This window comes from Anguilla rostrata, chromosome 14 (assembly GCF_018555375.3).
Source record: "Anguilla rostrata isolate EN2019 chromosome 14, ASM1855537v3, whole genome shotgun sequence".
Lineage (NCBI taxonomy): Eukaryota > Metazoa > Chordata > Actinopteri > Anguilliformes > Anguillidae > Anguilla > Anguilla rostrata.
In genome coordinates, this window is record NC_057946.1 from 37,273,838 (window position 1) to 37,292,164 (window position 18,327).

The following is an 18,327-nucleotide window of genomic DNA, read 5'->3' on the forward strand; positions in this document are numbered from 1 at the left end:
TTTGTAGAAAAATACATGATAATTTTATGATTTACTGCAATGCACAATTTAGCCAATTTGGATAGATTTGAAGACTCCAGGGTACACTGCTTACATTTTGCTTAATAGTTCTTTATTAGTTCCACTTATCACACTTGTAGTCAGCGAGGTTATGATCCAGGAAATGTGTAGGTTTACCTGTTTTACATTTGTGACTCTGATGATCTCATTGCAAACTAAATGGCAATAGCTTCATGTTTGCATCTTTGCCTAGATTTTAAAAAAATGTGTCTCACTTAATTTATACCTAAATTATGAACATAAACTGTGCATAGGCCCAGCCCCTTTGTCATTTTCCTGCTTATACAATGGCTTGCCAACAAAAAGCATAATTGTAATAAAAACATGCATTTCAGAATAAGGGATTTTACTGCAATGGAAAAGTTATTTAAGTATTCCAGCAAATCACGTATCCCTATACCACTTAGCAACAACCGTGTCTGTCTAGTTCCTCTCTCAATGGTCATACAGCATGTTTGTTTCACAGATGGCTAGCTAGTCAACTATTGAATCATATTCACAACAGAGGCTAAACTATAATCATAGTCATTGATAACCAGACCTATATATGCCCTAATATCTCCAGTTTTTAAATCCGGTGATACAAATAGCATCTAATAATTGACCTATTAGCCTGTTTTTAAAAAAGATGCTTGAAAGGATTCTTACAAAGAAACTCACATGCTACCTAGCCAGTCAACATCTCCTAAACGTTCTCCAATATGGATTGCAAAAGCTGGCAGGCTTGCAAGGAGGGAGTAGTCTTGACTACTGCAAATCCCTCCTTACAAGCCTGCCAGCTTGTGCCATACAGCCACTACAGATGATTCAAAATGCTGCTGCCCGACTGAATTGTGTTCTCACGTGTCACTCTCCTGCTGAGGTCACTCCACTGGCTACCGGTCACTGCCAGGATCAGGTTCCAAGTCCTGACCCTCGCCTACACTGCAGCCAACAGTACAGCCCTCGCCTACCTACAGGACATGATTCAACCCCACACGCCAGCTCGACCACTCTGCTCTGCTGCAGCAGGGCGACGTGCACCCCTTGCCGTTCGGGTGAACGGTTCTTGCCTCCACCCTCCCCAGTGGGGGAACAAACTCCCTGTTCCTCTATGAAACACTCACTGCCCATCTTTTGCCGTGGTCTAAAGATGCATCTCTTCAAACTATACCTGGATTATCACCACTTTGCAGGGCACTCCCAATATAGGATCATTCTTATCATGTATATACTTCTGCTATGTTCCTATAGCACTTTCATGTTACACATGTACCTCCTGTGCTACTTTCATGTTACATGTACCTCCATCCAGCACTTATATTGCACTTGTATCATTATCTTGATGATGTGTTCATGGCTATGAACTGTTTCATAATGAGTATTGTACCTTATTGGACCTGTGTTTTGTAGATGTTCCAATGACCTTCGGTGTGCACTTATTGTATGTCGCTTCAGATAAAAGCGTCTGCCAAATAAATGTAATGAAAAAACACTCTGTGATATCAGATGCATTTCTCTTCAATAAACACATCCGCTCTGCTCTTAACAATGGTCAAATGACTGGAGCCATATTCAAAGACTTCAGGAAATCATTTGATACCAATAACCATGAACTCCTTCTGCTAAAACTACAGCATTTTAACATATCACCTACTTCTTCCACCTTGATTGCATCATACCTCCAAGACCAATCCTTGTCAGTAAGAATAGTCATTACTCACTGAACCTCATCCCCCTGCTCTCTTGGGAGACCCACAAGGCTCTATTCTGGGTCCCTTGCTTTTTCTTTTATATATTAATGATCACCATATATTACCAATGCTTGACATAGTCTTCTGAATGCTGATATGTTATATTAATCTCAGGTAAGACCCCAAATCAAATTACCTCAAAACTAAATAGTGATGTAAACACCCATTACTCCTGGCTCAAACAAAATAATCTGACTTTAAACATCAAGAATATTGAATGCATGTTCTTCTATTCTCCATGCAAACAGTTTCCTACACCTGATATTTCTACTTGTTAATACCCAGGCCATACTTTTGACCCTCATTTGACATTCATATTATATCCTGTGCATAAAATAGCGTATTTTTATTTTCTGTGTAAAACTAATATTACAGAGGAAAAACTCAACATGCAGTATAACTTGCCTCCAAGACAATGTGACAGAGGATCTAAAAATAATAATTTTTTTTTTTTTTTTAAGTAACTTTTAAGTAACACCTTTTTTACCAAATCTATTTGCTGTGACTGTACTGTCTGATATCTGATAGTTTTTCTAATAAATTATCATATTTGTGAGACAGACAATATAATTTGATCTGGCAAACTTGCTCATAGTTCACACAGTGTCGTGGTTCCTTTTGATTTTAAATTTGAATGCAATCTGTGACATTTAATTGAAATTATTGATTGAAAATATTAATGTCTATATAGGTAATGGTTGTTGGGGTCAGACATTTTAGAGGCAGTTCCAGTTTCAAGTGTGAAGCAACATTATGCAATTTGGTTTTGTTACATGGAAAATATTTTGCCTGAAGGTGGAGATTACAATTGGCTGGATTTAAGAATTATTTGTCAACAAATATCACCTCTTTTGTTAGAAGCAGGAGTAAACTTCCATTTTTGTAGAAGTATTCAGTAGCTGAGCTGCATTATCTCCTCACATATTCATGTTTGGTCTCATTATAAAGAGGCAAGAACCATGAATCTTTTCATAAGAATGGCATAGTGGTTAGCCCAGATTCCAACAACATAAAGCAACTTTAACATGTAAATTTGTCAGGTCTTAGATAAGCCAGGCCTTGTCTGACCTTCCATCCAAGCCTCAAAAATCAATGCAACCACCATCCCCTGATCATTCAGTAAGTATGCGTACGCCAGGGAAGAGGGCTGTTCTCACCCTCTTTCAACTACAAAAAATGTGGGCCTTTCCGCAAATTTGGTGCTCATGAGAGTCGTCATCAGCGTAGTTACAGCCAGTTTCCTTCTGTTGTGGTGGAAATCGGGGTTGGCTTCTGTTGTTGGTATCCAGGGAATCTGAACCTTGCATTTGTGCCTCATGTTTTTAGTGTGCACAGGGTCTGACATTCTAGGTCTTACGGCTTGTCTGGCATGTTTACATTTTTATACCTGGCATTTTGTAATATTCAGCTGTTTTTTGGTTTTTGAACTTTGAGCTTGGTTTTCTTGAGAGACACTGTGATTGTCTGAGAGCTGTGGTTTGTTTTTGCTTTTGGTAAAATGTATTTTGTGACTGTGACCTGTCAATGTCTGTAACATGTTTTTAAGATAGTTGACCTTCGTCTTCAGATTAGACATATATTTGTTGTAACTTAATACAATTCTTAATTTTAATATGGTTGTGAATTGTGCATTTTGATAAAGTTTGATCCAGCTGGTTGCTCTGCCTATCAACCAATTTTTCAATTTAATTGATAATTGATATCTTTCATAATAATTACCAAATTAAATCAAATAAATATATTTTATATGTTGGACAAATGAGATGTTTGTACTGTTGATGCACTTGTGTTTGGTATTCAGTGGCAAATGTTAAATGAGGGCGTTAGCTGATAAAACCGCTGTATTCAAAAACTGCCATAATTTTAACAAATTCTCATTTTCCCAAGAAAAAATCACAAAATCAATATAGGTACCTTTAGACTTTATCCAGTGTAACTATTTAAACACCTGTACACGCATTTCCAAAGATGTGACGCAATTGTGAGAATAAAAATGGGCACAGACCTGCATTGTGAACAAGAGGCAAAGTTTCATTCCACAGCGAAGCGGCTTGTTTCTGCGCTGGAACAACACAGCACCAGCTCAAAGAACCCCACACAGAACCCGCACACCCCTAGGCCGACAACCGAATTCGGGATCTTCAGACCAAGTAAGGATGAATCATATGGACAGTGTTTGACTTTATTTAGTGTGAGCCTGTGCTGAATGTCATGGAAAGTGCATTATTTTGTCAAATGATTGCACCATATATTTTGTGATTTTGACTGTTCAGTAATTTCTAACTTGGAGAGGTAACAAGGCCTGTCCTGTTTCTCCCTCCATTTTGGTTTATGGCCCTTTGTGCACACTTGTGCCTGAGGTCACACTGAAGTATGTTCATACACACCCCTCCTCTTTTCTCTTCTCTCTCTGTCGCTCTCTATCATTCTCTCTCTCTCACTCGCTCTCTCACTTTCTTGTCCACAAACCTACAACTGGAGCAGAACAACGAAGAACAGAATGCAATAATGACGTTTTTGCAAGGTGTTCTCCATTTGTGGAGCAGCTGTCCCCCCAACCAGAAAGGGCAAGGCTGCTTCCCTCTGCTGTACCTTACCTGGGCCACAGATCATCCCTTTGTTGTGTCTATGCTTCCTTTGAGCACACATGCACATAGCTAACTTCAACAATAGGATTGAAAGAAAATGGATATCCACACACTGGATTACAGTTCAATTCGACTGTCAAATGGCCAATGTGCTATGGCCTACTTAATTGGCTGACAGTGATGTCAATGCGATGTCATTGGCTTACTGCCTATATATACCTTTTTTACCTGTCATGTGAGTCATTTGCCTGATGAAGACCCTGTTGGGTTGAAACGTTGCTTTGCTTTGTTAGTCAATAAAGTATTGGGAGCTGTAATCCAGTGGGCAGATATCCATTTTCTTTCAATCATCACATGTACTTTTATCCTGCACCTGGCCAAATACTGGTTGGATGTGCACACAGTGATGTTCTGTGCAAGGACCCAAACGCAGACCAGGAAAATCCAAAAAACGTTGTCTTTATTCAGTCCGAGGTTAGAAGCCAGGTAATCAGAGAAAGGACGGTGCCGAATCGAGTTTCCAAAAGAATTGTGATAAACAGGCAAAAAATCAAAAACCAGGAGATCAGAATGGTGAAGGTACAAAGGGACAGGCAAAAGAGAAGTCAAAGCAAAGCGAAGGTCAAACCAGAAGCAAACAAACCAAAAGGGGCAGGCAAACTCGAAGTCGTTCAGAAGGGGTGTCTCAGGAATCTCGATAAACAAAGGCTTACTAAATATCGGCACAATGAATTCGATCAACGTTCTGACCGTGAGCTGGGGGAAAAGACTGACATTTATACACTGGGGAAGGTAACAATCAAGGAGGGGTTAAGTGAGTGAGGGAGGAGTAACAAACAACATCCAGGTGAAGAACATTAGGATAACTAACTAAATGACAGGGGACTGACAAAACGCGGAACTGGAATCACATAGACAACAATGATAATAGACGGCCTGGGTTAAGCAGGTAAAAACACGTGCAGAGAGAGAGAGGTGCAGTCAGAGCAAGAGACAGGTGCAGGCAATTGCAGAACTCAGCGTTAGAGCAGGCTAGAAAGAAAAGGGGCGGAGCTACAGCGCAGCATGGAAAAGGGGAGACTGGTTAATGTATTAGTATAGTGATCTAAACTATCAAAAACCCAAAACTAGTGTGTGTTAATCCATTAGTGATATTCACATGTTAGTATATTAATGAGGTTAGTACTTTACAATCTATAAGTTAGTAAGGATTAGTAGAAATTAGTAAAACTAGAAATAAGTAGGAAGTAAGTAAAAACGAGACTGGAAGGAAGGGGGGAAACCACGAAAACCCGGAACCACCCGAATAGTGAAATCACACAAATACAGGGGAGTGAAGCAGCTCAGGGAACACAGACACAGAGACAGTACTGGGGAGACAAGTGACTGGGAAATACAGACTACAACACACAGTCACTCTACTGAACTTCAACAATAGGGTCATGTTTACTTATCAAAAAAGTATTGCTGTGACAAGCAAATGAAAGCAGCCAAGCGCACTTACTTGGTTACCCTCTTCCCCAGAATCCCAAAACTAGGCCAGGAGACAGCCAATCAGATGCTGACTGACCCCATAAATGTGAATTCATTTGATACACACATTCATGCACAGTTCAAGTGCACGATTAATTCCACTGGATTATCATCTCACGGCTTAATCTTAATGTGGGCATTGCTCATGTTAAATTGCTGCTGGACTCAGCGAGAGGCAGTGTAGTGTAATGGCTAAGGAATGAGGCTTACTGTTCTGTGGTTATAAGTTTGATTCTCTGGCTGGGTACTGCTCCTTTCCACTTGCACTTAGGGTGTGCTCTGAGTTAAGGGTTGCCAGACATCAAGTTTCTGGACAAAATGTCTGTTTTACAAATTATTTGTACAGGTTTGGTTTGTGGTGTTCTGTCTGAGTAACTGATGGCCCGAATTTAAATTTGATGCCAGTTCAGATGGCTAGAGGCCCTTTTTCATGACTATGCTTCCAGGTGTGTTGTCCGGTTTTGAGAAATTCTAAATCTAGCAACCCTGCTCTGGGCTAGAGTGGTAGTAGGGGGAACTTTGCGAAAAGTCGTTATGCGGCGGATAAAAGCGTGAAATTTGGTACATATGTCCCTTGGGTGATCCTAAGACATCCTAGAAGGGGTGCCCAAAAAAATCTTAAACAGGAAGTGAGTTATTGAAGAAATTCTAAATGGCCACCTAAACAGTTAGCAATTGACATATGGCTGCTGAATTATATGTAATGTTTGTGGCAAAGATTGAGGAGGACTTTTTAAAAATGTTCAGTCTGTAAACTGGCTTCAATGCCAAGATTCATTGTCACATATAGTGTGCGTGGCTTTTCTGTATGTTTTATACTATCCGTTTATTTCTTAAATCACCTCTCCAAACAGTTTTATCAGTTTCAGATCACAAAGTGCTGGAACCATGCTGTTTTTGTTACTATTTTAAAAATTTAATTTGGGTCCAAATATTTATGATTTTCTGCCCTAAAAGTACATAGAAAAAACTGTATATTTTAGAGCAACCAAATTTGGCAGTATGGCAGTTCCCACCCACTGCTCAGATCACAAAACTTGACATGGTGGCCAGATGATGGCACTGTAGGAATAAAGTTAAATTAACCTTTTTTGGACTATAACTTTAGAACTAATTGGCTTATTGTCAAAATAGTTTTTTCAGATTCTGGCTGGCTCATAGCAAACACATTTGCCTCAAGGGCCCATATTGTGTGCCATATTAGGATTTTTTTCTAATTTGAATTAAGTGGAAAACACTTAAAATGCTACTGCTCCTACAAAAATGGACTGATTTGCATGGAATTTGATGCAAACCCACGTTAGACCAAGGTTACAGAATTGATGAATAAGGAGCCAATGAAAATTGATGTGGGTGTGGCTTTTCACAGAACATGTTAATAGCTTTTGAACGCAATGTCTCAGCATCAGGAAACATGACACAGAGTTTCCCCAGGTCAAATCCAGGACACATGAAAATCTTTGTTCTGTTTGGTCAATAGGTGGCACTATTGCAGCTGAAAATGTGAAAATTCCCGTTACTCATGAACAAAATGACTGAATCACTTTGATATTGTCGTGCTTCATTCCTTAAAACCCACTTAAAATCCAGGGCTTTTTTAAGAATCCCCCCCTGTCCTCAATAAAGGTTGGAGCATTGGACACACGGAGGCTGTGGGTGTCTCAGGAAGGTGGCCAGTTTGAGAGCCCCTGACGCCTCCCACAGAACTAACCAACTCACAGTACTGACCTCTCTTACAGCACTGACCATCTCACAGCAATAACCAACTCACAGCACTGACTATCTCACAGAACTAACTAACTCAAAGCACTAACTGACTCACAGCACTGACCATCTCACAGCACTGACCTCTCTTACAGCACTGACCATCTCACAGAATTCACCATCTCACAGCACTGACCATCTCACAGTACTGACCATTTCACAGAACTTACTAACTCACAGCACTGACCAACTCACAGTACTGACCTTTCTCACAGCACTGACCATCTCACAGAACGAACTAACTCACAGCACTGACCAACTCACAGTACTGACCTCTATCACAGCACTGACCATCTCACAGAACTAACTAACTCACAGCACTGACCATCGCACAGTAATGAGTTTGACCATCTCACAGAACTACCCATCTCACAGCACTGACCATCTCACAGAACTGACCACCTCACAGCACTGACCATCTCACAGAACTAACCATCTCACAGCACTGACCATGTCACAAAACTAACTAACTGACAGTACTGACCTCTCTCACAGAACGAACCATCTCACAGCACTGACCATCCTACAGAACTAACTAACTCATAGCACGGAGTCCTCTCACAGTACTGACCCATTGCAAAGAACTCATCGCTCTCACAGAATGACCACCCCCACCCACCCCCTGCAGTACTGGCCCTTCCACAGTTCTGCAGTACTGACCTCACCCACAGAACTGGCCCTTCCACAGTTCTGCAGTACTGACCTCACCCACAGAACTGGACTGCAGACAGAACTGCCCCTTGCTCCAGTCTAAACTTCATAAAGCCAGCCAGTCCAAAAGAACGGTATACAGTTTAACAAATCCTTATATAAAAGAAGGGCAGAGACCAGCATGAAGGAATGGGAGAAGAGAAGGGAAGTTCTTATCTCAGTTTTATTGCATGCTGGAATTATAAACATGCATAAGACTGTATTCAAATCATACTGATATATTTTTGTGTGGGGACGTGAAGATGGTCTAAGATGTATAATACAGTCCCATCCCATTAGTCTTCCGTGTAGTCTTTCATCTCAGATTACTAATGCTAGTTTTCAGCACCGGTTTTCAGCAAGTGGTTTCAACCACTTTTATCTTCTTGTGGATTCTGTGTTCTAGAACCCCGGGTATTATGACATCACAGCAGAGGACGTGTCCGTGTGGCATGTTCGGAACAATGCAGAGATGGAGAAATGGATCGCTAACTCCATCTTGCGCTACCACACAGAGACCAGCTTCCTGACTTTACAGGGAGGAAACCTCTACCAGCTGTTCAAGGTATTGCATCTATTTATGTATTAATGTATTTGGGAAGGCATTCTTGCTTAAAAACAGCTGACTGTCTAACAGCAGAAAGTACAATCTGCTAAATAAACTCTAGTTATTCATGTAATAAAATAACTGTATTTGTGTGTTGCAGAGCAGTCAGAAATGGGTTTTGCTGATGCTGTTTTTCTTTCTGTGTTTCAGCGCTACCCTTTGAAATTCAATTTGGGCACATGCAACACTGACAAAGGCCCAACTGTTCCTATAGTGTATGATTTGGGGAATCCAGAAACTACTGCAAATATGTATGGCCCAAACACAAGGGGTATGAAAGCATTAGAAACAGCACAGCCTGGCGTGTGTATTAGAAACAGCACAGACCAGTGTGTATAGAAACAGCACAGACTGGTGTGTGTATTAGAAACAGCACAGACCAGTGTGTATAGAAACAGCATGGACTGGTGTGTGTATTAGAAACAGCACAGACCGGTGTGTGTATTAGAAACAGCACAGACCGGTGTGAATTAGAGAAACAGCACAGACTGGTGTGTGTATTAGAAACAGCACAGACCGGTGTGTGTTAGAGAAACAGCACGGACTGGTGTTTGTATTAGAAACAGAACAGACTGGTGTGTGTAACAGAAACAGCACAGACTGGTGTTTGTATTAGACACAGCACAGACCGGTGTTTATAGTAGAAACAACACAGACTGGCCGCTAATGTAATGTAATGTGTGTATTACAACCCATACTGATATGCTTATGGGGACAACACAGACAGAGATGTTATCATTCTCTTCTCATTTTTGTTACAGAGGAGTTTACTGCAGGTTTTATCACTTTCCGAGTCTTCAACAGGGAGAGGGCACCTATGGCCATCTGCTCTGGAGTCAGTCCCAGGGGATGCAACACAGAACATGTAAGACTGCTTATAGCATGTTGTGCTTCATAAGACATACATATGACTGCTTATAGCATGGTGTGCTTTATAAGAAATACATATGACTGCTTATAGCATGGTGTGCTTCATAGGACATGCATATGCCTGCTTATAGCATGGCAGGCTTTTTAAGACATACATATGACTATATCTAAAGCAAAGTGTTCATTGGAGTGTATAATAATGGCTAGGCATGATTACTCTAAGTTAGAACTAAGGAATAACTGGCATGTTCACTGTGCACAGTTCATTTAAACAGAAAGCTATTTCCCCATGTGCTCACCACTACTTTAAATTAGGAAATATCTGAATTAGAAAGTAAGCTAGAATTTCTTAATAAGAGATATTTGTTTGAAAACAAACTGCCCACCTCTACTATTGTTGGGAAGTTTGATTCATTAAACTGAATCAGTATGTTTGAGTCAGTTCATCTAAATGAATCGTACTTTCGAGTCATTGATTCGTTCAATTTATTTCCCAGACTGCAGTGCGCCTCCGGCTCCTACGTGATGCTTTGGTTTGGTTCTGCTGACAATAAATCACTTTTTCCGAATATAGGGTATAGCAGGGAAATAACTAACGGCTTTAGTGTTTGACATTATTCTGAAAATATAACTAGAGATGCATTAATAATTTTTTAATACAAATAACCTTGGCTATGATTACACCACCATGAAATTTGATGTTACCACTTTGACTAAAGTTAAAGTTGAGTTAAGTAAATGCAGATTCAACTCAGATTGGGAGTTGAACAAATCCAATCAATTGTTTTAAGAATAGTCGACTGACATCAGACTAATAACGCTGATGGGGGGAGGGGAGGGTCTACACGTCTGCCTGGCTAGCAATCCCAGCAAGCTGCTATATCAAAAATATCTGTTTGTCACTAAACGTCTGTTTTACGATTACATACATCAGGATTCCGTGACATAAACACAATACAGTAGCCGAAAAACACTTCTGGTGAAAAAGAATTCACTTGCAAATAGCCAAAACAGACTTCTGGAAATATCTCCCAAAATATTTATTGAACTCTCCTGGCGTTCGTTGGAGACAAAGAGATGATAATTCTGCATGTTTACCTGAAATACGTTGTTAAAGGCAAGCTTGATGCAACTATCTAAAAAGTGAGTGTTGCATTTTACCGTGGATTAGGTTTTGCCCCGGCTGCCTTATTTATACTATAGCCACGCTTAAGCTCGGTTCACAACGTCAAAGCAGGGTTTCCCCCAGAAAAGTTGCTAGGCCCGGTGGCAAGCATCTTCTGACGGGGCCCAGCGGCCCGGCACGGGCCGGCGGCCAAGTGTCTTTTTGATGGGGTCCAGCGCGGGCCTGCGACAGACTGATGGCAGCATTAAGGTAGGGCCCCATAGTTTCTGTGATAACAGAATCATGGACGGAATCGCAGAATTGAGAATTTAAAAAAGCTATAACACAGATTCCATAGGGCCCTACATTAAGTCAGTGCTAAAAGCTGACTGGAGATTTGAAAATATGACTACGTAATGTGAATGTTGTTATAAATAAGTCATTTATTCAACACACATTTAAAAATTCAACAACTATTTACAGCATAGCAGAGTCTTACAAAGAATCTGACAACAATGTACAGTCTTGGAATGCTGTGGTTTCAACAACAACAAAAGAAATTAAACTAAATTTAAATAAATAATATCAAAGTTTTTGCACTCCACAAAAAACTTGGAAAAAAAACCTGGCTACTGATTCTTACAGCCGTGGAATGCTGGGCACATTTCAACAACAAAATTAATTAAATTAAAATAAATAATATCAAGGTTTTTGCACTCTACAAAAACTTGTATTCAAGTCCTGATTGGCTACTGAATCTTACAACAAGCCTTGGAATGCTGAGCACATTTAAAAATCTGTCTAAGGTTTTTTGGCTTTAACAGTAGGCTACCTTTCCTCCTTGACATTATCCCTAAATGGCACAAAGTAAGTATCTGTGTTATTGACTGTTTGGCTAGCTAGCTAAGTTAGCTACATGACCACGTTGTCATAAAATTTTTCCCAACCGTGAAAACTGGCTGATTGTTTACATTTTGGACAGATGTGGCTCCTCAGTAAATCAATCCGTCGCAGCACTTCAGACACAAGCAATATCGAAAAAATCCTGAAATTTCTTCTTATCGTGAAGAGTGCCTGACCCTTAACTGTAGCGTTTTTACGGTTGCCGGTCAGGCACTCTTCACCATAAGAAGAAATTTTAGAATTTTTCCGATATTACTTGTGTCGAAAGTGCTGCAATGGAAACAACAATGGATTTACTATGTAGCCACATCTGTCCAAAATGTTAAAAAAGTCAGGCACTTTTCACGGTCGGGAAAAACTTTATGACAACATTCTCGTGCACATCAATGTCATCAAGCTAACGTTATTAATAAACAAGTGAAGTTGTTATTTTGATGGCAATGAATAAGTCATGTAATGTTACAATATATCGAACGTTACATTCATGCTACTATTTAACGTTACCTACACACTGCTTACGTTAATATAAAAACAATGTAGGCCTACTTACCGATGAGATGAAGTGATAATGCAGTTTGTAACGAGGTTAGTTAGCCTACTAAATACAAAATGGTGGCTTCCTAGGTAATGTTAGCTTGTGATAGTTGGAAGCGTCAAGTGTTGAATGTCACTCTGCGGACAATGAGGGTAAAGAACACTGACCTCAGACCTGCTTTCCTACAGTGCGTTCACGTTTTAACCAACAGATGTCGTGGTGAGCTTTTCAACCGAGCCGCCCCACTGTAACTGTAGTTTAAAAAACATCTTAAAAATACATTAAAATATATATATATATTTTAAATTCCCCGATGCGTAGGCCCGGCGGGCCGCCGGGCTTGCAATACACTGGCGGAAACCCTGCAAAGGTTATATCTACTATTGAAACAATACAGGCTAGAGTAATAGTCAGTACTGTAATGATAATAACTATAATATTATGATTATTGCATTTAGATGGGTCCACTTGGAACATTTTTGTCTTTAGCGTGATGTTGAAAGTTTACATAAAGTTGCTTTACACAACGATGTAATTTGATTGATTGAGAATATTATTATATGTTTACAACGTTATGATACTAAAATGCATCTGTGACAAGCACAAGGGTTAAACTGGGGTCCACCCACCTTTGGTAAATAAATAAATAATTTTGACCGGCAGTTTTACAAATAACTATGACAATCCAGTCAATTTAGGCTCCAGTCTAGGGGCCGCTGGTGATAAAAAATTTTGGGGGTGCAGTTTTGGGGGGGCAAACAAACTGAAGCAGCACTTCATAGCTAAGCAAAAAAATAAAATAAATAAATAAATCTAAAAACAACACAACACAATAATGTTGCCTAAACACTGACCAGTACCACTACTTGAACATATTTTGCCCTCATTAATAATATTAAATAATATGTAGGCAACAGCTCAAATGTAGGCAACAGCTCAATTTCTAAATATGGAACTACTAAAGTCATTTTTACTGCCACTGTTACATTCTATGAAGTCATAAAAAGAGTAGGAAAATATTAGCTAACCCCAAGGTCATTATAGAGCCTCCTGCTGCCATCTGCTGGACAAAATGTGAATATGTGAATGCTGAAATTGATAGGAAGAAACAAAATTCACCAACCCACGGAATATCCCGGGATTATCAGAGCTCTCACTTTCATCCTGGCTACCCAAAGCCAACTCAAAGGCTCCACAAAATTTCACACAGTCTATTATTCTGGACAGGATGTGTCGATTTTGTCACCTCTTCGTTGTGCCTTCTAATGCCAACCCTGTAGCCTTCATCTAGCTGTTCAGCAATGCTAAGCCTGCCAAAACTTTTTTTGTCTCATACTATTGTCTAGATGGCTGCGGCTACTTTCGTGCCCTTTGCAGAAAGATGTTATAGGTCTTGTACCCCGTCGTTGTCCACAATGCTTCGGTGCCGACAATTTGAAATAGCAAACAGGAAAAGCAATAAAAGGCTGTAGCAGGCTGAGTGCCACCGTTCAGTTAAGAGCGAGAGGCGAGGTTATTTCTGGACGCGAATGCGTCTTTTTTATTTTCACGGCCACCACGCGGCTTTCTGTTTAATACAAAACACAATGGTCGCTGCTGATTCTCTGTCAGCACTTCCTCTGTCTCCAGTCCGTTCTTTTCTGCCTCCGTAGACCGGCTTTTAAGTGTCCAGGCTCACTGTCGAGGTAATCAGCACATTGTCCATCAATCAAACAATTAACCATCTGTGCTGATTAATAATCCCCAACAGCTGTGGCGCAGAGTTCCGAGAGCCGCCCCGCCCACTCTCTCTCTCTGCAGCCAACGCAAAACCACGCCCACTCTACCACAAAGGCATTACTTACACCACATCCAGCTAACCAACTCCGTTTGTCATAACAAGAGCGGGAGAAGCCCCGGGTGTAGGCTCGTTCTCGATCACTTGCCTGCTGCTGAATTTGTAAATCAGGTCGGTCCGGTCCAAGCTCCGTTATTCTCTTTTTTTCTTCCAGCGAACGCCTTGTGAAAAGGCGTTTTTGTAAGGAAATAACCTCCTGTCATCTCCTGAAAATACCGGTCAGCTAGCTAAGGAGCAGGAGTGACAGTCGCGCATCCCTAGTTATATTAATGGCGGGTGTGAACATGAAAGATAGCGTTGAGAATTGTCCAATCACATTAGATCAAAAAACATAAAAACAATACCAATTCGCTGCCAATAAAAGTAGGAGTGCGTGGAAAAACTGAAGCAACCATTTAGAGAGCAACCTCGGGTCACCTGCTTGCCAAAAGTAGAAGGACTTACATACACACTCATTTGGCCAGCGCCATTCACCAAGGAAGTATATGTATTCACACAGAAATTAACCAAATACAATTTGATTTTGAAATCAATTTTTAATGAATGCTGACAGGCGCTGGCAGACTACCAGGCACATTGTACGAGTAAAATTTTTATTTTATAATTATTTCACATTTAGTGGGGGGCGCCCAGTGCCCGCACTAAAGAACCGCCACTGCCAGCGGCGACTGGTGAACTGATAAATTGGTGGGCGCAAAACTTTAAACTAATCATTGATCTCAACCTGTTTTCATTAGTAATTTTCCTTTATAATCAAGCGTGCCAACGATCGGATTAATCAAATGGCAAGTAGCCTAACACTTCATACCGTGTTAGGGGGGATTAAATCATAAATTAAATTTATCCGTTAAAAATCCATTTTAATCACCAAGTACACTTAACAAACAAGATACACCAGTCTGTTATCTATCATGTTAGCTCTCAGAATAACCAGCAAAAACAAAACCTGCACTTCAATTGTGTTTACAATCTTGCCTACTCATTGCAGATATTTGCCATGAATACGAGTGCGGAGAAAGAAGTGCATGTATCCGCAAATAATGTTGATTAAAAATGTGCACAATTTCGTACAGCAAATGAAAATAAATGTAGGCTATACGGCCTAGGCTACTCGCTAAAACTGCCTATTTGGGGAGAGCTGGCTACATATGATAGTATTGAGTAGGCTATTTTGTGGATTAATTGTATTGATACTCAAGGAAAATCAGGGGAAGATTCCGCCACTGCTTAGCAATTAAAACTGATTTTTCTAAATCGCATTTATCATTTAATCTCCCTAACACAATGCGAAGAAGCTGTGTCCCTTTCCATTTGATTAGTCAGATGTTTGTATGCTTGTTAATCACTGAAAATTAATTAAAACAGCTTGAGATCAATGATTAGATTAAAGGAAAATTTTGCACCTCACCAGTTTAAGAAAGATGGATAAGAAAGTGAGGACAAGAGGAGGATGACCGATTATTTTCGTGGGTAAAAAAAATTCTCAGCATTAATGACACTCAATAAACTTGAAATATATTATGTAAAAGCTTGCATCAATAGTATACATTTTTTTTAACATTCTTTTCCTTAATTACAATTATGTGCACAATACATTAAAGATACAACAATTTTGAGCTGAGACATTCATTGGTTTGTACCTTTTCTCACCCACCTCCCACCGAATCTCAGGGTCCACCCACCTCCCAAATGCCAATTTAACCCCTGGACAAGCATAATTAAACACAAAATGTGAGGCTATGTTCAGAGATAGGAATATTCTCTCTGGAGCCTGTCAGCCCTTTTACCCGTCATGCTCAAATAAAAATGCACTCACGATGTGAGCTCCCGGTCTTGGCCCCGAACTGTGGAGAGCAGAACACCTTTAAGCACCCGGGCTGATTAGCAACCCAGGAGCGTGTGCTCTCTCCACCTGCTGGCTCAGCTGAGACCAATCTGGTTCACCGCTGGACTGAATGCCACAGATATTGTAGCCAAGATTAGTTGGTTTATCCAACTGAAGGGGTTTAGTTATTTTATTTTATTTATTTTCATATTTATTATTTTTTTATATATATATTTTTATTTTAATTATTCTCATTCTTTATTAAAGTTCTTATTTGTATGTTATATATATATTATTCTTAATTCCTTATTCTTATTTCTTGGCTGTTATTTTTTGTTTGTTGATCTTGCCATGGGCTGCCTTTATTTCTAATATTTTTAACTTGGATTGCATACATATTTTATATTCAAATATTTGCTACGATCTGTTCATACTGTATAATTAAGGGCAACGCAGTTTCTCAGCACAAGCAAAATACTATAATGCTATACAGATACATTGGGTTTTGTATAGCCTAGAGAAATGGCCACGTGCTGATTTTATTTTTTACGACCAGGTCGTTTGCAACCAACTAAGGACTGATTACAACAATATAACCTTTAGGCTATTTTATTAAAAGAGGACACTATTTAGCAGTGTGGGGCAATTTCTAATGGATGTGTAGTTGTATTGATACAGAATCCATTGGGGGAATGCCTACTGAAAATATACTATTTCATTCACTTTTATGTAGGCTACAATATATCATGCAGTCAAAGAGCTCGGTTAAGTTGTAAGCCAATCGCTTTAATTTTACGCAGGCAAGTGCTTGCCATTGCAATTTGAAAACGTTTGGGCGAGGGAGAGCGGTACGGATCCAGGAACAGCGGAGTTAGCCGCTGCTTTCAGTTTAGGGACTGGTAAGTCCACAACTTACTGAGAGCTGATTCGAATGAACAGATCTTTATATGGAGATGAGTCAGTACGATTCATTCACCAAAAAAATCATTTAAAAAGAACAAATCGTTCACAAACGACACACCACAACATCTACAGGAAAACTAAAAACAAATCAAAACTATGAATGAAATGCCTGCCCATGAACACGTATGCTCATGCATACTCACTCTGCTCTCTTTTTATTTTTGAAAACATGGCCCTGATTTAATTAGCATTCACAGGGAAATATATATCACCACACATGAAAGCACCTTTATTATATTATACCTTTATTGACTAAACTTATAACCTTCAAAGTGCTCAGAGCAAAAGAGCCTCCCTTTGCAGTGTGTAGAGAACAAATGAGTCATCATGGCCTTCAGCTCAGTGTCAGCTACAGTTCTGTGGCATTTTCACCAGTTTCAGTTTCACCTGCATCAGGTTCAGCTTCATATTTGTCAGCTTCAGCTCTGTTTTGGCTTCTACCTACCTCTCTTTCAGCTTCAGTTTTTCTGTTGTATTGCAGTACTGTGTGGGGGAGGAGGCCATTTCCCTGAACAACCACCACGTCAGTGTGGGGATTTTGCTTCGTTTGACTGGAACGGCTATGGAACCCATATTGAATGGAGTGCCTCCGGGATATGACTGAGTCTGCCATACTGCTGTTTTACCGCTGAAGAGACACCATTTCTCCACATCACTCTTCATTGTTATTATTACATTGCAGCAAATCTCTTTCTACTATCTTTGCTTAATTACAGGTGCAAAGGGGTTCTCTATGTTATTTAGGCTTTAACAGAGAAAGCAGGATACTACTTCATCTTTTAACTGTTTTAGCAGGTTTAAGTGATGTGTAATCCACTTTGTTCTGTTTTTCATATTTCAGAATATAAAATTGGTGTTGGGCAGTACAATTGTAAAAACTAAATAAATATATGAAATTATGCAGCATTTACGTTTTCACATTTTCCTTTCAATGTAAGTTCATGGGTGATAAAAACTGATACTGAATTTTCCATAATGGAAATGTGAAGCAGCTTTGCTTAAACCAGAAATGTCCATTCATAATAAACAAATGGCCTCCTTTCAGTGGAAAAGACTTCCTTTTCACCCCTAAACACAATTTCACATGTGAATTTAATCCCAAGTGCTTTACAGTGAATAATAATCATAAAGGGGATGTATTTATGACGTGTGAAAGCTTCTCAGAGGGTAAGGTTGCAAGGGTAAGATTCTGGCATCGCACCAAACAGTGATGGCTGCTGAGCTGAAAACTGAGGAGGCAGAAAATTTCCCCACTGATTTTGGTCTCAATTTCCTTCATTAACCATACAGTGATTAAGTCATAAAATACTCAAT

The 18,327-nt window shown here is 39.8% G+C and overlaps 1 protein-coding gene across 1 annotated transcript in view; it reads left to right on the forward strand.

Annotated features, from left to right (window-relative positions):
- Positions 1 to 3,769: 3,769 nt before the first annotated feature.
- LOC135239016 (intelectin-like) overlaps positions 3,770 to 18,327 on the forward strand; it is a 43,011-nt gene continuing 28,453 nt past the window's right edge. Inside the window, exon 1 of the mRNA XM_064307328.1 lies at positions 3,770 to 3,943. Within this exon, the coding sequence (XP_064163398.1) occupies positions 3,787 to 3,943 (157 nt within the window). The 5' untranslated portion in view covers positions 3,770 to 3,786. The remainder of the gene's footprint in view (positions 3,944 to 18,327) is intronic.